At 35.9% G+C, this 25525-nt stretch overlaps 1 protein-coding gene and 1 pseudogene across 3 annotated transcripts in view; both read right to left on the bottom strand.

Annotated features, from left to right (window-relative positions):
• Positions 1-1217: 1217 nt before the first annotated feature.
• Positions 1218-2884, bottom strand: LOC122177205 (annotated as a pseudogene).
• Positions 2885-10910: 8026 nt separating this feature from the next.
• Positions 10911-25525, bottom strand: part of TDRD3 (tudor domain containing 3) — a 99422-nt gene continuing 84807 nt past the window's right edge. For 2 of the 3 annotated variants that reach the window (XM_042867366.1, XM_042867368.1), the window contains 2 exons: positions 14250-14386; positions 10911-11152 (listed from right to left, as the gene is read on the bottom strand). In XM_042867366.1, coding sequence (XP_042723300.1) covers positions 14267-14386 — 120 coding nt within the window. In that variant the 3' untranslated portion in view covers positions 10911-11152; positions 14250-14266. Of the gene's footprint in view, positions 11153-13556; positions 13766-14249; positions 14387-25525 lie in introns of those variants that run through there. The other variant, XM_042867367.1, reaches the window with a different exon arrangement.

The following is a 25525-nucleotide window of genomic DNA, read 5'->3' as shown; positions in this document are numbered from 1 at the left end:
TTGTCTTTGCTCTCCTTATTTCTATAGAATTGGCACAAATACAATGTTTTCTTGAAGATTTTGATGGAAGTAAGAAAATCTAAGATTTAACTTGTGCTACCAATAATTATTTTCCAAAGTCTTTCTAAACATTTGCTCACAAGTTAACTTGTACAGAAAAATGGTAAGATCATGTCTCTACTTCACTAGTTACACAACAGGAATATGCAAAAGACAGAAGGGAATTCATCTTTTCCACACCGAAACATTTACTACATCTCTAGTTGAGTCTCCCTCTAAAACCTGAATAGAAAAGGACACCAAGTTAGTGTCTTTCTAAATGATATACTTCATGCTGAATTAGAGGTTATAAGGTTAAGTAAAAAACAACAAAAACAAAAAGATAGCAAGCATAGGGGTAAAGAAAGGGGGGGAGGGGAGGGGGGGGGGAGGAAAGGGGGCAGGGAATCAAAAGTTTCATACAATCCTTACAAGAGATTCATCAGGGTTATTTACAAATGTTGCCCTGATCTGCTTGACTTTCCCATCTGCAGAGGAAGTTACAAAGTACATACAGGATACAACACATTTTATAAAACACGGAACCATACAATTAACAAACATAAGAGTTGCAACAGCACACAATATCAATTTGCCACAGACACCACTCGGTGATGCCTCGGGTTACATGTTACATGATGAATAAAAAGTAGAAGGTGAAAAGAGGCAACCATACATTTGGCAATAACAAATAAATATAACAAATAGAGATACAACATTACTACCCACAACACAAAACATAGTACTTTTGCAACCAAAATACAAAAATGTAATCAAGAGGTATATTCAGTATTCTAACATGATCAAATTTGCAATATTTCTGTCACAAAACATTAGAGTCCTTTCTGTGTTCAGTCAAGGTCCATAGGAGTATTCTGAAAAAAAATAAAACGAGACACCGACTTGCCCTTTTCTGCGGGGGGCTTTGTTAATATGGTTAACAAATGAGGGAACAATCCAGCAAGTGTTAATTTTATATTCCTTTTTCGCGGTGTCCTTGGCCTTCCAAGGATATTTGTTAAGGTATCCCGTTAAGGTTAGGGAAACCAGCCTCAGGTTAGCTGAGCCAATAGACACAGGCTGGCCCAGGCGATAAGTGTTTCCTCTTTGTTGTGAGCTTTCTAATACATCCACCCTTCACCGCCCCCCACCCTGCTCACTTGGGAGGGGCGGAGACATCAGTTTTCTAATGGCTTGGATAGCTGTTCAGGTTCCCTGAGAGAGGCCCTAGGACCTGGGGTTTTGCTTTCCTCAAGATTCTGGAGCTTTTGTTCTGGCCACCAGTTAACTAATTTCTCTAACCTATCTGTTGTCAACCCATCCATCAAATTTTGTGGAATACCCTTTTTCCAGCCCAGAATCCAAAGTCCATTACGTTTATGAAAGATATTCCGCCTACTGGTTTTTACTGGCTCATTGGTCTCATTGACCCTTCCAGACCCACTGAGCTTTGGGCTAGGTGGCCTGGGGGCAAGACTGGCTGCTGCAAGCCTTACACCTCTTGGCTCGGATTTACTGGGAAAAGAAACCACCGGCCCATATTTTCTGCCACAGTTAATTAACTCTTGGGCTACCTCCTCCCACGTCCTTACTTTGCATCCTGACTGCAGATGGTTGGGGATTACAGTTTCTTCTAGCACTGCCCGGGTTCTTTCTCCCTGTAACATAGCTTGTATCCTTGCTTGTAATTGTATGCCTATGGGTTTCAGTGATTCCGGAAGCCCTCTAATTAAAGGGGTCATTCTCTCAGGATCAACAGGCATCATCATGGGCGATACATGATGTGGCTGCAGCTTTCTATCATACATCAATTGGAGACAAGTAGCCTTTTGAATGCTTTCTACTCATTGGTCAGTAGTTCCAGTAATGGCAAGAGGGTCTCCCTTTTCTAAAGGGTTGAGACCACCTGCCCAATAGGCAGCCCTTTGTGTTAAGGACCAGGGAGCACGATTGTTACCAGTAGTTAAAAATACTCCTGGTCCCCAGTAACCTTCTGCTTCCTTTTCTGTTAACCGAATCTGGTCGCCACCAGTGAGACTCACCCTCCATACATATTCTGTCTCTGATTCCTTTGGAGAGTGGCTAAAGTCCTTTTTGAGTTTTGCTAGTTCGGTGGCCAAGAAGGGAATTTCTTTAACATTAATTTGAGGATCTAGATCCTCACTGTTATCGAATGTGTATTCAGTTTTTATCAAAGGACGCAATGGGGCTATTGGAGTTTCTAATTTATCTAGCCTTTCCTGCATTCCTGGTAGTTCCACCTGAGGAAAAGTTTTTTCTCGAGGCAAACTGTGGGTGACGGTATGGCTGGCATGCTTACACGTTAGCAGTTCCTTAAAAGCCATTTACAACAAAGCCGAATTACGTTTCTCTCTTTCTAATTGCTCCTCGAGGTTCACTATTTGATTCTGCAGAATTCTTGTGTAACTCTGATTCCTGTAGTGCTTCTATGGTTTGGAGTTCTGCTGAATGCTTTTCGGAACTCCACGGCAGCTTTTAAAGCAGCCCCGAGTACGGCACAAATAAATGACTTTCCTTTTCCAGCTCGTGTACGAGCCTCATTCTGTAAGACACTAATGCGGTCTGAAACACTCTGCAAATTATGCCAATTTTGGCGTGCCCAGTCCACCCCTGATAAAGAGGGATGAGCACCATGCTTTTCTAAAAGGTCAAATAACACATCTTCACTTTTCATACTGGCAATACTGTTACTCATTTCCTAATACAATGAAAGATCTATACTAAGGGAGGAGGAGGTACACGTGTTCAAAAGCTCAGTTACTCCTTACCGCTCCTCCCAGGGAGATACACCACACCTAAACAAATGCAAATGCTCCAATCACTCCTCCCTTTCTTTGGGGGGAGCACAAAAATTGTGAAGCTAAAGCAACACTTTCTAGGTTTCAATAGAGTAAATAAAACTTCTTGGAGAGGCACACACGTTAAGTCACAAAATATCACTTCAAGTTTCGCACTTCAGTCACCAAATAACCAGAGAAGTCTTCCCGAGGAGGCATACACGTATTAATCAAAATGCAAATAGTCAAAATACGTCCCCGAGAGGTACACACATAGAAGGTAAAGTTTCAGAATATGGAGCGGTCTTCCTGGAGAAGGACTCACATCTAAGTTTTCAAAACTATCGCTCCTTGCAACTCCAGGAGGTGTACACAGAAAAAAAAGTTTCAAACTATATCTGGAAGGACAACACTCTCACAGCAGGTATCCTGCCGACTACACCAATAAAAAAATGTCTCGCTCCAATTTATAGGAGGGAGAGGAGGTTCTTTTATTATCTATATATCCAGCATGAGATTAAGAAGCAACGGTTCAAATGTTGGTCCAACCAGTTTATTACAAATCTTAATCAGGGAAATGGGGAAAGGGAGGGCAGACAATATTATGAATTAGGGTAATGGAGAAGGGAAGGAGGGCAATAGAAAAGATAGGAAAGAAGAAGCAAGGAGTCTTCATAGGAAGCAAGAGGGACATAGCCACCGCCATGGATCCAGCGAGGTTCGTAGTTCAGTCATCTTCAGTAGTGGTGGGTCGTCAGGCAGAGTTGTTCTATTAACGACCACGACGAAGGACGACCATGACCATGGTGATGATGGCCCTTTTTCAATGCTTCAGAGTGGTTGAGTCAGCTCTCCTTTGAGTGACAGCTCAAACCCAAGGTGGTTGAGTCAGTTCTTCTTGCAGTGGCAGCTTCTGGCTCTGGGATCTCAGCAGGAACCTCCTTTGTTCTTATCTTTCTGGCCTTGCCAGCAGATAAGAGGAAGCAGGGAGGCACCAACTTGTATCTTGCAATGGTATCATCCCCCAGCCTCCCATACTTAGCTGGAGTGGTTTGGCCACAAGCCAGATCTTCCGCCAGTGAGCACTCCTGAGCACTCTCTTCCGCTCTTCTACAGAACAAGCAGCTCTGGGGGAAGAGGCTTTCAAATGTTCCCAAAGCGATATCAATTGTCACACAGTTAGCACCCATCAGTTGCCTCCTTGACAAGTCACTCAGAGTCTTATCACAAGAAAAACCTCAGGAAGCAAGCTTTGAGCCAAAAAAAAAAAAAAAAAAAAAAAAAAAAAAAACCAAAAAAAAACAAAGAAGGATTCTCACATATGGTCAGTCTCACTTTAGACTCTGGGAAGTCATGGAGTGAAGGCTCCTGGAACACATTTCTGAGTGCACAAAGAAGGTGGTGACAGGGAGCAAGCACCATAAACTGATGAAAGGCAAGCCATGTGAATTTGTATAGGAAGGAAGAACAAAAGATGTAATTTACCTTGAGTTCAGCAAGCATACTGACATTCTCTCCTGACATCTTTCTGTTTCCGCATTAGAACATTGCTGTCCAGATGGGTGAATAATCAAATGAGTAATAACCTTGTGGGAAGGTCAGATTTGGAGGGTTGTGTTTAATAGGGCATATTCTGTCAGCAGGCCAATAACAACTCAATTGCCATAGGGTTCTATCTGGGGTATGTCCTGCTTAATATCTTTATCTGAAGGAGGCAATAGAGTGCTTACTCATAAAGGTTGCAGATGACACCAAACAGGAAGGGAAATAAATTGATATGCTTGATGACAAGGTTACCATTCTGATGGACTTAGGCTAAAGGAATAGGCTGACATGAAGTTCAACAAGGACAAATGTGAAGTCCAGCACTTTAGAAGGGAAAAACCATTGCAGTGATACAGGTTGGGGATTGACTGGCTGAGGAGTAGCTCCTTAGGATGAGATCAGAGGGTCTTAGCAAACTGTGAGCTGAATGCAAGCCAGCAATGCGCTTTAACAGTATCACAAAGTATTAACCCCCTTTACTAATTATCACATTTAGAATAACACAATTTTTTTTTAATTCTTCCACTACAAGGAAGACATAAATAAACTAGAATGAATTCAGAGTGGGGCTACTACAAGGGCTGCAGTCGGTTGCCTTGTGAGAGACCAAGGAAACAGGTCTTGTTCATCCTGAAGATGCAGCTTCAGTGGGACCGAGCAGCAGCTTCCCCACACCCACAAGATAATATTGAGAGAGTTTATCTCTTAACTGTGGTGCACAGCAGAACAAAAGGCAACAACATACCCCAAAACAGAAGAGGCTCAGTCAGCTGTAAAGAAAGACCCATGAGGACAGGAACATTGGAGCAAGTTGCACAGACATCCATGGGTACTTTCATGACCTGACTGGATAAAGCCCTAAGCTATCTCATTTGATCTCACAGCTGCCCCCGTTTTGAGTAGGAAGTCGACCTAGAGATATACTTCCTGAGGTCCCTTCCAACCTGAACTATTCTGTAATATTATACAATAATATTTCTTTTCCTGGAACTGTGGGAAAGGCATATGAAACTACCAAGTTTAATGAATTCATCAACTCAATGAAGGCATTTACAGGTGAACAGAAATCACTGCTCACAATATAAGTGCACAGGACCACAAGCCATCAAATCCCCCTGCAGTAACAGGTTATTGAAAAGGATTTGCAGAATATCATTCTTCCATGCCCTCATTCAGCACAGCTTAAAAATTGCCTACAAATACCTCAGGGTCAGGTGAAACCTGTTTATATTGAAGGTCAATGGTGACACAAGAACGAGTGTGTATAATAAAATATGCTTAGGCTGTAATTAGAAGATTTGTGGCCTTCTGAGGAATTAAGTTCTGGAACAAGTTGGTAATAGGAGTAATTGGGAATAACTGAGCTAAGTGGTTTCAAGAGCTAAAGAACTTTTCAAAGAGATAAGTTTATCATAGTCCAAAAATAATTAACAAAATTCTCTAATGTGAGAGCTCAGGAGACTCTCATTCACAATGGCTGAAGAAGTTCAGGATACAAGTCTACAGCCCATATGATAAAAGTCAGAACTCTCTTAATCAACCCCACCTAACTCCCAACAGCCCGCACCCCCACCCCCCCAAAAAAAAGATTGACTAATGCAGTGGTAGAGAGACTGCAGGATACAAAAAGCCCAATTGAACAGCATGGTTCACACAAACACTCTGGACACATTTTTTTTCAGAGAACTGCAGACCATCCATTGGTGTACTTGTTGCCCTAAGAGTACAATTCTATACAACAAAGAAATAAGACATCAATGCTTTTATCAGATGAGGACATGAATTCAGTTACTCGCTAAATCTCAGCCAATTTATATGACCCACAATTCCTCTACATGAGGCCATGTGGCTTGGTTCTGGCTCAGAGTGACCTCCATTAGTACCAAGGGTATGCAACAACATATAACTACCATAGCTTCTAATCACAAATCAACAGAAAGGACAGAAACAGTCTAGAGTCAAGCTGCTTTCCCTGACCTAGTAGGAAATAACAGCATCTCATCTACCCCTGAGGTAAAGAGTATTAAAGGCTTTCAAAACATTCACAGCAAGATGAGCATGTTATTGCAGAACAGAAAATCTGAAAGTGGCGCCATGCTGGATAACACATTCAAAGGAACTGGAACTTGAGATTCTTCCTACAAATATTGTGCATTTTACCCTAATACAAGCTCCTTTTCAGGAAATTAAATACTTCGCAGATGTCACACAATTCAACAAAATTTACTTAACATTGCCATTTAAATACTTTTTTCCCATATTCTTGTCTTGGGTCTAGTACGCAGCAATTATAGTTTGCAAAACACTATTGATACAGAATTGTTAACAATTGCAAGCCACAGTGTCACAGCTTCCTCCATGTTTTCAAGGACATAGTTTGGTCTCTCACATTAAGTGAAGAGGAATCTGTAAGCCAACTTCAGTGTCTTAACCTGTATCAGCTTTTACCCAGGAACTCCAGCTGTTCTCTGTCTTCTTGCTAAGAGCTGTGAAAGAGCAAGAGGGCCAGAGGAAACCAAAGTCAGATTTCTCATGGGGAGCAGAGACTGATTAAAATGCTAGGATCAATTGCTTTCATGTGTGACAATTTCACATAAGAGCTGCTCAGAATTATCAACAATTTTGAAAAGGAAAAATATATCAGATTCCACAGTCAAGATACAAAAGTTCATACCTGCATGCTTTCACATTTAACAACTGTTGCAAATTTTCCTTTCTTTCTCCCCTAAAAATGTATTAGACATCAGCCTTTTTTTTTTTTTTTTTTTTTTTTTTTTTTTTTTTTTTTTTTTTTTTTCCAAATTCAGTGAGTAAAAGGGAGCAACATAGGCTGAATTCTAATACCAGGAGTAGGAGCTATAACTAGGCTTCAGTGTACTGCAGTAGTGTGATGTATCTCATTTGATGTGTACTTGCTAAATCTTAAGTTTTAATATGTGCTTGAATCCAACCAATTGGTGTAAAACACACTTACTATTTGGCTATCAAGAATGTGTAACATTGCAGTATTTCATCAGAATGCACCTAGAAAAAAAATATGAAACCAGGATACATTGTCTCTCTACTCTTTCAACTAGCAGCAGAAAAAAAGAAAAACAAAGAAATTTCTACATTAAAAAAAATCAATTTTGAAGAAAGTGAATTTACTCCACTGTGTAGCAACTAACATACTTCATATGCAATTCTAGTTCCTCAGTACAAAAAAGCTTTATGTGCCCTGCCAAAATTAAAGAACACCTATTTACTCTCTTATTATAAAGAAACCAATTTCCCCTTCACTTAGATAATGCTTCCCCAATTTATTTATGATCAGAAGAGCTTTGTATCTTTGAAATCATTCATTTGCCAAATAATTACAGAAAAAGACTGTATATGAAATTAATAGTTGATTGAAAGTTATATTTAGGTACAGTCATGTAAAGAGAAGGATATGCTCCTGTCCATGCACAGAAGCACTGGAGATTTTTCCTTACTCTCCAGTATTCATTCAACAATCTTGCTAAGATTAGACCAATTCTTCATTAGTCTTCATTAGAGCTGTCTTGCAGATATCTCTCCAGCTTGACCTCAAGTTCTCTTTCTTTCTTCCATTAAGCTTTTACTCATCTCCCCACAAATGCATGTCAAAGATAAGATTTATCCCTCCTCTGATAACAATTTTTCACCACCCAATGGAACTATCTGCTTTTAATATTACTTCGGAAAGTCACATTTCCAACATGCTCCATCTTGCATAAGGTACAAGTCATCACAGAGATTCTGCAGACACAATTCCTGTAGTGTTTCCTGGAAAAAGCATCCTGGAAAAGCATCTCGACAAGTGATTTGTACAGTTGTTTCCAAAGATTCACCAAGAAAATACCTGTTAGTGACAAAAGCTGTATTAATATCAGTATTAAACATATGAATATCTCTCAGAAGATATTAGTCCAAGCCAGAATTTTTAAATGAAAACAGCTCTGATTAGACTGTTATAAAACTCTGAAAATGTTAAAATAAAAAGAGCATCTACATTCGTTTCAAAATGATTTCATACCTCAAACCATGAAAAAAACGTGAAGCAATTTTATTTAAATATAGTTACTAGCTTGTAACACCATTTCAAAAACAATTTGAGTCAGACTATTTTTTTTTCCTTTCTTTAGGTAAAAATGTTCTATACAAGTCCATAGCAAGAAAATCTCTCATTAGAACTACATTCCTAAAACTCAACACAGAAAATTCTCATAAGTTGTATCTGTATTTCCAGCAAAATAAGTCCACGAATCTACTTATTCACAGCTTAAGAGGCACAGACTACCTCATGTTCTGCTTGCAAAAGTTGAAGTTTGTCACAGGTTTGTCTTGGAAACAGTCAAGAGCAGTCAAAAAAACAGCATCAGAAAGTAAGCTAGTCGGTAGTGTGGATCACTAGGATCCAGTGCTCGTTCTCCACATTCTTTGTTTTGCTATACAGATGTAGCCTCACAAAGTTCAGGACCTTGCCTTTGCTGTTGCTTTTGGCAAAATATCTTTTGCATGACTTCTGCAGATCTGTCTGGTAATGATAACTTCTTCTCAAAGGCTGAATAAATTGATGTTCCTCCCATGTATGTAAACCAGATAACATTATGATTGGAAACAATTGTATTTGTGAGTTTGATTAAAATTTTAAAATACATCATCATGCTGTTTTTAAGTATGGAAATCGATGAGTATGGATTTATGAATTCATGTTTTTCAGAACAAGTTGATGCAAATAGTTTTTACATACTCAATCACTGATTCTTCAAATCCTAAAGAACAGGCAGAGCTTTCAAAATACATTATTGCAGTTGAAACCATAATAGAAAAGAATAATAAAACGTACTAAGACAACATCTCCTATCAAAGAGACTTGCCCATTTTTTGCTTATTCTGTCTTTCCAGTTTCTTAGCACCACTGAAGAGAAGACCTGGTCATGGACATTGGCTTCACTGTTTTCCAAACAAAAACAACGTTCTTAAATATACTTAATTTGCCTACAGTAAACTTCACACACATTTGGTAGTTTCAAAATGATGCAACTTTTTACATGTCAGACTGCTAAATCTGACTGCAGTTATCTAAATTTAGTGATTTAGTTCACAACAGGAATGACCAGAAGACCAGAAGAACTCTAAGAGACTGCTTTGGTACGCTGATAATAGGATTCTCATTTAATGTACAGTCTATTCGAAAAGAAAACCCACTCTGTTTTTTAAAACAATGCTGCGGCTGCAGATTAAAATGAACAGCTGTTATAAGTGGTCTCAGTGATAATTCCGGAAGTAAAGCATCTAACACCCAATGCATCATATCTGCACTTATCTACTTGCTAGTATAATTTAGCAGAACTGACCACAGTGATTTACAGTTTTTTGGGAAGTGGTCTCCAGTTTAAATCCAACGAAGTACACAAGCCTTCTGGTGTACCAACTGATAGCTAAGAACTTCCACGTTGTGCAGCTTGTGTTCTAAGTTTCCAAACATTTTTAAAATTGCTAATTAGCTGCATTATAATTCTCAAGAATCCATTAAGGCAACAAAACATTCAGTGCTTGCTAAGGTTTGACTAATCTGTCTAAACAGAATTATGTATAAGCACTCAGAAATTTAGCAGAATTAATTGAACCACTTCATTTATAGCACCAATACATGTATCAAATACAATTCTGTCTTTACAAAACTATCTCATATGTACCATATCAATCAATTAAACCATCAAAATAAAGCTTAAAAGGGGCTTGCAAGGAGCATCAGTCTTGTGGTGCTTTTCTAAAAGAAGTAGTGGAATTTCAACTGTTTTTCATAATCACTTAAGATTCAAAGATATAGCTTAGGTTTAAAAGTACAGTTAGATATACAATTTTTTTCAAGCATCAATGATAACTGGAAATAATATAATGATATGAAGCAATAAATACAGAGTTTAAAGTACGGAAAATTTAGAAACCACAATTCAACAGGTTATGTGTGTGTACCTATATACATATTTATGCTGTTTTATTTTCTTGGGAAAATACCCATGTGTTTTTTGTTTGTTTGTTTGTTTGTTTTTGCTTAAATTACTTTCATGTACCTTCTCAAGTGTTTTTATTTCCAGAATATAAATATTCCTCAGAAGAGAATATTTATCTAAAATTATTTAGAAAATGTCTTTTGAAACTGAATTTTTTCTCCCTTTCAATGTTCTAGTGATAGCTCATAAAAAAAACATAAAGGCAAATTTGTTAATTTTGGCCTTTAGCAACTTTGAAAAAGAAAAATAGAAAAAAAAAGTCAACTGCTATTCAGAACTTCACTTAACAATGAGCTGAAAAATCGTAACGTTGCACTAATGCTAGCCTAAAGCCTAAACTTGAAGCCCAATCCCGCTTGCTTCTGAGAAATAGGACATTTACGTCTACTTGAATAGACAGGATTAGAACAAAAATCAATTCAGAATGAATAAAAATTAAACACACAAGTAGTTGTGTTAACTAAAAAAATGGATGATCGGTAAAAAGAAAGCAAGGCAAAGAACAGAATAGTGCACTGTGGTTTTATTGGTGGCAGCAAAGACAATTTGCTTCTTTCATATGTAAAAAGTATTCAGCTTCATTTAACTAAGAATTTAAAAAAGTCTCCTGTGGTATCAAGTTCAAATTTCTTCTGCTTATATCAGCTTTTTTTTGTCTCATCCTGTTGCTTGGAAAAAGCCAGAAGTTCTTCTAGAAGTCTTCATCAAGTTGGAGCTGCCAGTGAATTTTCCTTCAACCCAAGAAGATTACTACATGAAAAAGAAAAAAAAGAAGAAAAGACAACAATAGATAACAATAGATAAGCCCCAAAACAATTTGTACAACTTTACTGCTGTTCCTTTTTTCCCCTCCTCCAAAAGCCTACTCATCTGCTTTTCTGTACTTACATGTCTTTAGAAAATTAAGTCAGAAGACTGCACCTCAATGCTATATACATATATACATATACATATACATATATACGTATATATATATATATTATATATGATTGGTTTAACACAAGGAAAGAACATTTGCTGGCAATGTTTTTTACAAAATTAAATTTTCCATTAGTACAGACTTCACATTTTGTAGCAAGTTTGAGAAGGTGTAGATTAATTCTGTCACTTAGCAAAAGAAGACCCGAGGTAGTGACCAAGCACTCATAGCTTCACACTCTTAATTTTTTTTCTAGCTACTTCAAAAAATCCACGACTCTTCAAAACACACATTTCTGATTACTTATTTTCCTTCTATTTCATGTTACCATGACATTCTACCCAGGAAACATAGGCTCAGGAAGTATTTTATTACTGCTAGCCTTCAAGTCCCGTATTTTTATACTCTAAGAGGAATATCTTAATTTTCAGATCTTCTGAAACCAGCGTTTAGCTACTTTGACCCTCAACAATGTAGAATGAATTCAAAGGATCTCAATGCAGTGCTCTGAGAAAGTCCTGAACTACTGTCCTATATCTCACTACTGGATATTAATAAACCTCCATTTCTAGGCCAATTGTACCACTCTGAGGTATTGACCTGAACACTCCATTGCTCTGTCTACATATTAACCAGCAAGACAGGACTTTCCTGTATGTCAGCAGCAACTGTTCTTGAGAAGCACATGAACTCCATTTAAAAACAACAACAACAACACAAAATCCACTAATTGAGGAAGTGATACATTGTTGGACCAGTGCTGATAAGCCCATCCTCTGAAGTGGTAAAACATCGTACAGGTTGGTTTGAGTGTGAGATGATATGTCTACCATATGAACCATATGCTTTATCTTCCTTCTGTCTCTATCAAAGTTATTATAAATATGGCCATCAAATTTTGCTTCTACAATTGCCTGATATGTTTCTGAAAACAGGGCACACCTTGGCATTTTTAAATATTAAGTATTACAATATTAAAATTCTACACAATTTACCAATTTATAATATATACATCAACAAAGGCTCTACATCTCTTTTGAGGAAAAATGATTTAAGTTATTTATTTTACAAAATACTGAAGTATAAGGGATATAAAGCCTCTTCTCTCAGGGCTTAGTGATGTCACAATTAATGGTCTGGCAAAGCATTTTTCAGTGAAAAGCTGTAGTAAAATTAAATCTCACTAAATTCCTTAAAAATTTCCCCTGCTATATCATGTCTTCATCAAACAGGTTATCTAAAGCTTTAAGAAATATGTATATGCCATTCTTTCAGAAGCTCAGGATTAAAAGGAGGAAAAAACACAGAAATCCGTTTCCATGAAGTGACATTCAATATTCTTGAGCTTTTCACTTAATACTGTTGTAAAGGTTTATACGAACTGGAAACAAACCAGAAAGGACTATGTTTGATTTTCTTCCTACATTTAAAATGAGAGGAACCAACTTCACCTTCCATTTAATTTTGGTGAAGTTTAATAGATTTCTATTACTGGTTTCTTTCTAGCTCCACAGTCTTGAACGATTTGGTCACGTTATGCATTTCTAAATTCCACATAATGTTAAAATATATAGCAGCACGAGATGTACTATGGATAACTGTAAACCACATCTGATAAATGTAATTACCACTCTGTCAGGCTGAAAGTTTCCTGACATCGCTTTATCTACCAAAATAGGCAAATGAGATCAGCTCATTTTCATTTTCATTTTCAAAGCAAGGTGCAATCAAACCCACAGAGAGCGAATACCTTTGTCTTATAAGACTTAGAATCATAGAATCACAAGGTTGGAAAGGATCTGTAAGATCGTCTAATTCCAACCGTCCACCCATTACCACTGCTACCACAAACTTGTTCCCTACGCTCCAACAAATCTTTCACTCTTCTTGAGATACAAGAGTAATTATCATTTGGGATGTCTGTCTCGTCCTTCCTGCCTCCTCACAAAAACCAAATGCAGCCTTCCAAACTTCTACTGTGCAATTTCAAAGTATCAAAAATATTACCTAAACACACACACACAAAAAAGTTTTGACAGTCCTCTATACTGAGCATATTCCATTAGGCTGATCACACTGACATCTCCCGGAGATGACAGAGCTAGTTTAGAACACAGCTCACTGCATATACCCAAATTATTTCTGCATATTTTATAATTATTTCATGAAATGCTTATCGATAGTGATTGATATACTTAAAATAGAAAATATTAGGCTAAGGACAAAATACAAAATAATTATCACCTTGGAAAGAGTCAAGAGTAATTTTTTTTTCTCCTTGTACTGAGAGTAGTCCCCCAGACAAAAGTAGTATGTTGGAATATGGTTAAAAAAGCAAAATCATATTTATTGCATTTCAAACAAACGAAAAGCTGCAGAGACTAGCAGCATCTATAAGCCAGTCAGAGGTGAAAGAATGAAGAAACGAAAGATATCAAAAGAGCCTAGAAAAAAAAAAGAAATCAGTTGGTCCTTAAAAAATTAGATGCAAAACAAAGACATTGTAGATATCAACCATTACAACTTTACAATGATCTGTTTATTTGGATTAGACCTTTAATGAAAATTTGAAAATTAATGATTTAGAAAATTCAAAGGTAAAATGAATGCAGTACAGCATATTTGATTTGCTCAGTTGTTTTTTTTTTCAAAGAGGAAAAAAATGCCCCCCCCCCCCGGGGTTTTTTTAGGAATGTCACATTTTATATTTGCTTGTGTTATAGAAATTACAGTATCTTATTTGTGCAAAATACTCATAGCCTACTAACCAGCGTTGAGGGCTGTTACACAAACCAACTAATAGCAAATCTGTAGAAAGATCTTTCATAGAACTCACAAAGACAGAAAAACACTTAAGTACTTAAAAATTCAGGTCTTCTATTCTTGAAATCAAAATCCATTAATGAAATGTCAATATGATATATTTACCATTTAATTCTTATTAATCAGTTTCTAGCTCTTGGGGGCTGATAAAATTGTTGAGTAGGTCGTGTGGACCGCCTTGGTTGACCATCACCTCCTCTGCGGAATTCTAGAGTTTGCTCATATGTTTCTTCTTCATCCTCCTGTAGGTAAATAGCATTGTTTTAAATGTATGAGTAGGTATGTGAGTTATATATACATATACACACGTTTAAAAATGTACACAAATAAAAGTATGCATGCATAGGAACTGCTGCTTCTGTGTGGTTGAACACTTTATAAAAGAAGTGAATAGCCCCTTAAAAAAAAAAAAAACCCTAGGAAATCCAGAAAAAAGAAAAATGAAGAATCTCAAAATTCAGTCCTCAAGGCAGTAGCAGAAGTCACTAAATATTTGCAGGAAGAAAAAAACACATGTATTAGAGCAGAAATTATTCTCCAAGAGTTGTACAGGCAAACTCAATAAGAAAAATAAATTTAGTAACCTGCCAGAGGAAGAAAAATATCTGTTCAGGGGAGTTTATAAATGTGTTTGAAATTAAATAAGAATTAAGGAATGGAAAGGCAAGGAACAAAGTCTAGCAATATGCATCCTCAAAACACAGATCTGAAATAGCAGACACAAATCTATGATGAAATAATAATAATAAAAAAAAGCTACAAGCATAGTGGACAGTAATTCAGATATGAATTTGCTACAAGCAGAAATAATAAATATAACCAAGATGTATTATACATTTGTACACAATACATTCACTTCTAGGAATCTCAATACCAGAAACACACTGACAAATTATACGGTGTTCAAAGAAGAATAACAGAAATAACTGGTCTAGAGAAGATTTTCCAGAGCATCAGAACTTTTAACAAAGAGAAATGGAAAAATAAAATTATGCACTGTTTGTAAATATATATATGTATATATACACATATATATATAAATATATTCATTCTTGAGCAGGAGTTTCTCAAATAGTTTCTAAGGGTAGTAGCTATAATTTTTCATTTATTTATTAACTATCCTAAAACCAAACTCTAATAGGCACCAGGATTACTGGGAATGTGGTGGAAAAAACACTTCTGGGAAGAGTATTGAGTATATAATTCTTAATTTCCTTTCACTCACAATCTAAGAATGCAGAGAAACATAGACTAAGAATATTTAGTAATTATGAATTCATCAACAACCTCAACATCAAGCAAAGGTAATAGAGTACAACATGCATATAATGCAGAAAAATATTTCATTATAAGAGGTTGAAAGAAAAATGTACAGCCTAGATTTCTTTATAAACAACACCACAATTAAAAAAACAAAAACAAAAAAAACCATGAAAAACAACCAAGTCTTCCTCAAGAAATAACACCTCATGCTGAATCAACTTAAATGCTGGTAAACACACATTTTGAAACTAATAATGCCAGACATTATCCCTGACAGCCAGATCAGATATTTAAAAGACATGTCTATGGTCAATGCTGCATTTCAAGAACAGCTGTTTTTCCAAGTTAGAAAACATAGCTAGTGATTTCCCTACTACTGAAAGTCGGCAATAACTGTATAAGACAGAATTTCAACACAATCAAATAGAGAATAATGAAATAATTTTAGTTTCAGTGCAGCCACAGGCTGAGAACTATGGACTTTTTCCATACGTATGTTTTGCAGCACTGCTCCCACACACAAAGAGGCTCACGGAGACTAATTACCCAAAAGAAAGATATAGGAAAGTAGAGGTCTAACAACAACAACAAATCACACATTTTGCAGTAGTCATCTCCCATCACTGACAAGACAAACTAAACTAGCATTAAGAGTTGAAAAGATAAAAGCATAAAGTTATGTTAATACCGCAAGTTCTCTCAAGATTCTTTCCAAAATCTTCAATCTAAATATAACAGCTTATTCTTTAAGTGTAAAACAATAATTGGATTTCAACAAAGCTGGAAGACTAAATGTCAAATGTACAACTGAAAATTAGAAATGCATACCAGTGTTTTGAAGAGACTGCAGCAAATCAGACATTAGTCTTCCCTTTGTAACTTTCTTAGCCTACGCATCTCAAAAAGATCAGAATTTAAGTTGTTTAGTGCATTGCATCTCATCCCTAACAGCCTCTTTTTGAGGGTAAATATGCCATAGAAAATATCTACAGCAGCAAATCTCCATCAAACTTCAAAAACTATGCTGTTGATCCACTGAACTCAGTAAGAACAAATTAAAACTACAATTTATCTCAAAAAATCGGCCGTTTTGGTTTGGTTGTCTTTATTCACAGAATGAAATCTTCAGATGCATGTAGTTCATGCACTGTCATTACAATAGGTAAGAACAAAGTGTGAAATCACATTCTCTTTCTTGAGACACTGAAAAAAAAAAATGAAAAAAAAGCACTGAAGCAAATTAAAAGAGCTGTCAACAGGATACCTTTCTATTCTCTCCTTCTCTATGTACAGAGTTCCCCATAGTTACTGACAGTTCTATTGAAGTCCTTCATCATAGAATCACAGAATCCTCAGACTTGGAAAGGACCTTTAAAGGTCATCTAGTCCAACTCCCCCACAATGAGCCTACAGGTTGTTCAGAGCCTGGTCCAGCCTAGCCTTCAACGTCTCCAGGGGCGGGCATCCTCCACCTCTCTGAGCAACCTGTGCCAATACCTCACCACCCTCACCGTAAAAGACTTTTCTCTTATATCCTTATACCATAGAGTCATCTGAGTTAGAAAGGACCTTAAAGGTCTAATCCAACCTTCCTACAACAAACAGAGACATTTACAGCTAGAATCACAGCTGCGGAGCCTCACCTGCTTAACAAGCAAAATCAAGCCATATTTTTGCAATAAACACAATTACACTGTGGAGGCCAAAGGATTAAGCAGGTTAGAGGAAAGTCTAGGAAAATCCCAGGAGGATCAGTCCTTCCACAGTCATTAGAAACAGCAGTGTCAATGAGACTTCTTATCCACAAATTCCCTAAAACACTGAGTGCTGGGAGCAGAACAATGCTCATTCCTACCCTCTTAGTCCAAGCGTGCACTGTGGAGACAGTGTGCCACTTAAGACGGATCTTTCTTGAGGCAGCATGGCTATTGCTGTGTTAACCTCTGAGACGTAATTACCATGCAAACTGCAAGTGCCTGATACAAGGAAGGACTTTAAACAAAGCCACTGGGAGCATTAATAGCTGAGCACCATTCAAACAATGTTGAGTGAGCTTTCCCAGCAAGAGAGGAAGAGCACACAGAGCAGAAGTCCCACTTTCAAGGGCCATCTGAGAGGCAGGTAACATTCCTGGAATGTAGCTATCCCTTCATAAGCAGCAGTAAAACCCATCAATAGGTGTAGCCAAGTAGTTGTTTATAATAGATCTTCCTTTTATTGGAGCTATCTGAACTTTTTCACTCACAAGATGAAATTTGCTCTGTGTTGAGACAAAACACCGCTAGTACTACTGACAAATTCAATCTACTTTCTTGCTCCAAGTAGTAACTAAATAAAATTGTGAAATTGCATGGAACTCAGGATTTCTCAGTCAGATCAAGCAGCTTCACAGGAAAAATGCCCTTTTATTCCAACCTACTGACTCTCATACTTCAACAAGTGCAGTTTGCTCAACAGTTTAGTCTATCAGCAGCCTCCTGCAGGAGCGAGGGTCCTCCTGCACTTTTCCACTCCAGGAACAGAGAAGGCAAGTGGGCACAGCAGCTGCCAGATAGGTCCAATGCTGCTTATAAAGGATTACATTAATATGCGTGAAAGAATAAGGAAGGAGTATTGCACCTACCATGAGGAACTGTCACACTTACTGAACAGGCTCAGTTACCACATAAAGGGTGACATCTTTATGTCAAATGACAATTTGACATCTGTTTCTTGCATTTTACCTATTTCTTTTATCCTGATCAGATCAAATATTTTCAAAAATCACATTTTGTCAAATCATATCTGCACTGAACAATTCTTGTTATTTTGCAAGTAATTTTATCTGTTATGTTCCACCATTTGTCAATTACTTACCCTCATCTACTACTGATGTCTCTTCCTTTCTTTTCTATTGCTATTTAATTCTACTTCCATCTTGCAGATTTCTCTGAGTCCATCTCCTTTATCTCAATTCACTGTAAAATCTCTCCAGATCATTCTCAAAACTGTCTTCCCCATTCTGGAACAGCATCTAACCTTTGTAGGCAAAACCTAAGTTCTCTAGTGCGTTCATCTTTGTGTTTTGTGTTCTTCCACCTAAAAATTTCACCCCTCTGCATATTATCCTACAGTCACTTAGGTCTCACATCTTGAAGCCTTATTAGCTGCTTGCTTTCAAATCAGTGACTTATTTTAAATTACAATTTCCCACCTACTTACACATACAAGATCTGACTACATTTTTTAAAGTTGGCCACAACCTCTGACACTTGCCACCTCCTTGGGGTATTTTTGTCCTATTAACAGTAGAAGCTTTACAATACAAAGTTTATGATAAAATAAGTAAATTTGATCATCTCATTCTTTCAGCTTATTAAGTATTATTTATTGAAATACTCTGGAATCAGGGACTGAGTTTTCTAGTACTTGGCTATGTAGGTAGCCAACGTGCAAGCAAAACTCTGTCTACGAGCACAATGGCAAAAAACACGGGCAATTGGCAGACAGAAAAAAAAAAGTCTACAGTGCAAACAGTGAAACGCACCAAAAAATTATTGCAGTAACAGATTCGAAAAGCATCAGAGAGAGTGATGGATATGAGTATTATTTAGGTATTTAAAATGAGATAGCAAAGAAGGGAGCATAAATCACTGAGAATTTCAGCTTCTGTTCAAAGTTTTGACATAAAAATCTGCTGATGCTTATGCTACTTTAATTCCCTCTCATAAGAAAGATGAGGACTTAACAAGTGTAAAATAGCAATATGTACACACTCACCGCTTTTTATTTTGGACCCATATATTCTCAAGAGCTTTTACTAGCACTGTACTTTATCAGCTAGGCTTACTTTTACATTGAAAATTCAATGGATTTCACAGCTGCAAAATGAAGCTGTAAATCCAGCACTTAATATACTTTAAAAACGAATTTACTTTTAAAACTATCAGTACTTCAGTAGAGTATGTTTGTATTTCATGAAAGGGTTTTTCAATTTCAATTGCAAATCAGTGTGTTAAAATAACAGTTTAGAAACATACAACATTCTGAGAGTGAATACTTATTTTGAGTCAGATCCAAAAGTAGTTTGGCACTGACCAATGATAAGAATTCAGTGTTCTTGAAAGAAATTATTGAACAACTTGTTCTGAACTTTTCAGAGGAAGATGAATTTATACACAGATATGAAATTAGCAACTCTAGGCTTAGAATTGGAAGATCTTAATCAGAGTACTTATATATTTTTACTATAGCATGCATGACTTCCAAGAACAATTATGTGGATGAAAGTACAGAGCAGGATTGAATTCACATAAGCTTTAACTGCCTCATGTTCTGCTCATGCTTATTTAGTTGCAGGTTACAGCTGATCAGCTCCATCAGTTTATCTACAAACAGGTTACCTCCATCTATTCCTATTTAAGGACAGAAAGTTCTGCTCTATCTACCACACTCTTCTGCTAAGGTATTTCAATTGATCCTTGGAGAATTTTTCCAATAAAAAATTAGTGTGCAACTCTCTGTGGGCTATTATGAATGAGCAGTAAAGCCTACACAAGGATGGGTGAAGGAATAGAATGAGGCCAGGAATCACGAGAGAAAGAAGAGACAGAAGTCCAAGAAAGCATTTTCTCTTTCAGTATTATAAAATGACTCAATTTAAGCTGTAATTTTAACTTCAACCACATACTGGATGCATGGAAAACTTGCTGGAATCAATACAAAGACACATTGTTTCCGTTCTTGAAAAATGAACAACACTCTTTCATCTGCATTTTGGTTCCCATTTCCTGGGCCAGATTTTATGCTTCTATGTACTGCCCACTTTGCTGGCAACAGCTGTTCCTTGCTGTTAACACATGAAATGATCTCTTGCTTTGTTAAATTCCTTTCTTCAAACTTGTTTCTTTTGCCTAATCACACAGTTTTAATCTTGAGTATTTTAAGTCTTGATTTTTGTAGTTTCTACTTACCTATACTTGTATCAATCAAAAACAGACCGAAGGATTTTCCAGATATATTTAAAAACACAAAAATAAAAACAAAAAACAAATCACACCATAGCCATGAAGTAGAATATCACAATTTTCCTACCAAATCCTAAAACTTATCTTTAAAACTGCAATATATTGTTATCTGATATTTGGATGAAAAAGCATTGTTTGAACCATCTATCATATTCCATTAAGCTTTTGATAAGGCTTTATCTGAATATGTAAATGGATTCTTCAAGTTCTAGAACAAGTAAGAATGAAAAGGATGTTGTGAAGAAAAAAAAAAGAAAAAAAGGACTAAAAGATTAAGTTTAAAGTTATATCTTCTTAGAGCACCTTAGGGCATAATTTCAAAAACTGCTATCAAATGAGGCATGAAAAGCACAAATAAAAATAAGAAATTACCACTGATGTATATTTTTCAAGAATCTTAATCAAGGACTCACTTTGTGACAAGAACATTTTTTAAGCATCTATTACAGAATAATTCAACATATTTGCTGTTAATTTTCTTCAAGAGTTATGCTTATTGCAGTATGATACTGTAAGACTTCTATGTAGAATCTGTAAAATTGAATGCCTACCACTTGCATATACTTTTAACATACTGAACTAGGGCTATCTTTCTCTCTTCTGCTTCTTAAATTAGATGAAATTTTGATGTATATTATAAATACAACACTACACTCTATCTTCAAGCTCTGTATAAAATCTTTCACACAAGAAATTGACTTTTTCCTCATGTGAGAACAGCCAAACTCAAAAATGACTGAGAATGAATTAAAGTTGCCATAAAATCAGCTAAAAACAGAAGAGAATAGAACCCAAAAAAACCTTTTATTTACCTTAGGAGGGTACATGTTTGTCTGAACACACATAGAAAATACGTTCCTAACTTTGGTACATAAAACTAGAAGGCATGGAAATACACATTAATATTTGTGGCTTTTTATTTTCAGAACCAAAACCTCCCATTGACACTTTCCTGACCAGTCTTTCCAACAGAAGTAAATTAATAAATGATAATAAATCTATTCAGTTCATTTTCACCAAACAAACATCAGAAGTCAAATAATGGTTAGTTTTTGTACAGTTACGAAAAGCATACTTCAGATCAAGAGATTTATCAATTTACAATGAATTGAAGATACTAAGAATATACTAAGTGATTCAGAAATCTTGGAACACAAACAAACAGTAATAAAGTTTTTATTGAATTTTTCTTTTTCCTCTGCTGAAAATGTAAGCTGCGACAAAATCAGCAGAGCTTTCCAATAGATACTGTTGGGATAAACTACGTTCTGAGTTTTGAGTGAGACAAGAAACAAGTGATAACCAAATGATGAAAAAATTGCTGATCCTTCAGAAAAATCAAGAAATGCAAAACAGATGAACGAGGAGGTGAACTTACATACATGGATCTGAGACTGCAAACTGCTTCACAACAGTTACTTGGAGTCAGACATCTGAACTTCTTTGTAATTCATTGCTTTTCTTCAACTCTGAAGACAAAGCACTCAGTTTCTAAATAAACTGCATCCCAATTACGTTCCCATAAAACTAGGATAGCGTAAACCTCGGGCATGATCATCCTACAGACAATTTGTTAGATCATCTGTTCTCTTTAAGGGTACTGCACAGGTTATTCACAGTTGTGTTCATTCTCTCTAACACAAAAATAAATCTGTAACTCTTCTAGTAACGTTTGGGCTTATGATGCAAACATTCTCTCATGCAGGTTGTTGCTATGTCCTCAACATAAAGTCTCAACATAAATTTTAAAACTTCCTAAGAAATACATATTTAAGCCACACGTACCATATCACAAAGTCAAAACAGAAATACTAAACTCTATTAGTAAAAATCTTGTTCACATTGAGCAGAATCAATATCCAACTATGCGTACATAAAGTTTATTTGTAAAGAAAAGTTTATTTTTAAAAAGACAGTGAAGTGAACTGTGCAACAGAAAGAACATTCACCCTGCAGACACATCAAATTTTCTCAATTGAACAAGAAAAAAAATTCACAAACAGGAAATGCATTTAAAAAATAGCCACATATAATACATAGCAATATGAAATTGTCAGGAGTAAACAACATAATTTTTGAACTTGAACAGCAAATTATTCTCCTTTTCTCCCACAGACAACACTTAGTTCTTTCCTCCCCCACTCCTATTTGTTTTTTTAAAATAAACTATCCATCCAGTTTTTTAGAACATAAAGTTAAATGATGACCTCAAGAAAAGTTTGGTTTATACAAGTTATACAATAATAGACCTAAACATATTGCCACAAAGAATACTCAAAACTCTATGCTCAGCATTCAACTTACTTGCACTAACTGCATTCTTAAGCAATTCATACACTTCTAGAGGGGAAAAGAAGCACCTACTGTTCTGTAAAATGTAGTATGTAATCAGAAAATACTGCCAGCAACTATCCAGGAAAAAATAAAAAAACAACACTATGTTGTGGTATGAGTAATTATCTATGCACTGTTGTCGGGGCATGAAACCACCACAAAAATCCAAACAGATGGAGAGTTTCAATGACATTTCGGTGAACCTTTTCAATTTTCAGCAGATGGTGTACGCAACAACAGACACTCATCGCATTATCAGTAAATATGCATTGCCAAATATAGCAACATTTCTGCAAGAACTGTGCTCAGGATAGTTAAAAATGTTCTTCTACATTTATATAAAAGTAGTTTTCACAAGAACAAGGACTATGTAGCATAAATGTTGGAAAAATATACCACTCAGATGTTGGAATTTAATAATAAAAATATATATATTAATAATTAAAAAAACACATAAGGTAATTCTACAAGCCTTTTCCCTGATGAGACTGTTAGGTAAAATACCACTGCTCTGTACCTGATAATCTAGCATCTATTCCTGCAGTACTGTATCTAGTTCAAGTACAAATAAAATTCCAAGTAAACACTACAAAATGGGAGCTCAAAGCAGAGCTATAAAAACAGTTAAAGGACTGGCAAAACTTGCTTTTTGGTTAAAGACTTTAGGAACTGGAACCACTTACCAAGGTAACATGATACATTCTTAACTCCTGCAATTTTTATATTAAATTACACACTTTAAAATTGCTTCATACTTCTAAATGTAAACATTGTATAATCAATACAAATTAAATTCAGAGAAGTTCTATATCCTGTTTTATAAAGTACAAGACTGAAAAATTAAATCATTTCTACACATTTCAGTTTGTCTCCTCCTTTTTTAGACCTGAAAGACTGGAAATATTAGAAAGATAAGGAAAGCACTGAATTGAAAAATGCATTTTAATTACAGAAAAAATAAAAAAAAAATCGTTCCATGAGCAATTAGTTTTCTTAACATGCCCTTGTTGTGGTTTTGTGATTTGTACTCCTAAAGACTAAAGTCCTCCTAAAGTCCTAAAGACTCCTAAGAGAGTTTTCTCTTAAAAAAACTCCTAAGAGAGTTTCTATTAAAAATTCTCCAAATGCAGTTAACACACAAGACGCTCAAGATAAAACAAGGAAAGGCTTTCTCAAACTCAAACTAAGATAATACTGTTGTCGAGACAGAATAAAGTTATAAGTATATATGTATGTTAAGGAACTCAAATTTAAATTAAGATGAAGTGGTCATTTAAGTGAGTAACTTAGACATGAATTCTAGCATTCCTCATGACTTCTATCACCTCCTAAGTCAGTCTTTTTGTAAAAATAAATAAATGTATTTGTACTGCCAGTTTTAACAAAAAACACACCTTGACTAACTTAGCAAAGATATTACAAACTTTGTGTAAGGTTTAAGCAGATACTACTTCTTTAAAGCTTTTAAAATCTAGATATATTGACTAGTTCCTGAGAAGACAAATTGATTCTACCAAACTTGTCAGACTAAAATATTTCCTCTTCTGTTTATGTTATCTAAGGATACTCTAATACAAACTGATTTAATAGTGCTGCTCTTTGACAATGTGAACAACTATATCTAGCTCAGGTCTACAAAAGCACTCATTTAATAATAATTCGTTATTTTAAAATCATAAGGGGGGTGGAAGAATGACTTCTACAAAAAGCTGCTTTCACACTATGCTTTTTGCCTTATAGAAGATGTCTTGTTTAAAAGATACTACTGGTAATGCTTGCAAGTCATCAAACAAGGAGGGGAAAAAAAAACCTCAGACAATAACCAATCTGTACATAGTTGTTACTTCAATGCTTCAATTCAATGCGTGCTTTATACAGCGTGAGGGAATATGATCTACAGTCACATACACACAATCCAGTACAAATTGGGGTTGACATATTCTGCAATATCAAGTCATTGGTACTACATCTCTCTTTCCTAGAGAGCGGCCAACGAAGAATAACTATATTAATATATAGTTTCTCCATTTTCCTCTCAAAATACCTTCAATTAGTATTTAAAGGTGGGTAAACTTGGAACACAGAACACAGAAATATAGCAAGTAGAGTTCAGACATTTTTACGCAACTAACCTTTTTTCATACTTCAAGAGGAACAACAGTGCCTAAACAGGAAGAACTTGTGTTCAATCTCAAAAAACTCAATATAGAGAAAGTCACAGAATGAAAATATAAAGAATATTTCTCCCATAAAGGAATAAAATACGGTACTTAAAATAGGTCAAGACAAGCTATTCCACAGCACAATTCACATTAAAGGACAGTGTTAGTGAGGAACAGTCTCTCAAAATAAACAACCAAAGGAGTCCACATGGCATGGTCTCCAAAACATCGCTGTATGAAACTACATTTAACAGCATGAGGTTAAAACAATAGAAAAGTATAATAAGCATCCTATTTTATCAATGCCAACTTTTTATAATAGCTACACAAACTCTAAGAATGCATCCTTAATCTGATTTGTACTGCTGACAATTTACAGCATTTTATAGTCTAATGAATACAAAACACTTGACTAAAAGACTAAAACATTCTGCAATGTCCGATGAACATTTGCCTAATGATACAGACAGAAAATGGAAAGACATTGTTTTATGCCCACTTAGTGCTAACTACTTCCTCTCAACTGAAATTTGCCTGCTTTTAGTTTATTAAAAACAAAACTGTGTTTCCTTAATCACCTTAAAGCATCCATTATTACATTTCAGCTGTGGGCCTG

This window comes from Lagopus leucura, unplaced genomic scaffold (genome assembly GCF_019238085.1).
Source record: "Lagopus leucura isolate 7727_CA_CO unplaced genomic scaffold, USGS_WTPT01 Super-Scaffold_100001, whole genome shotgun sequence".
Taxonomy (NCBI): Eukaryota; Metazoa; Chordata; class Aves; order Galliformes; family Phasianidae; genus Lagopus; species Lagopus leucura.
This window is presented reverse-complemented; position numbering and strand designations above follow the sequence as displayed.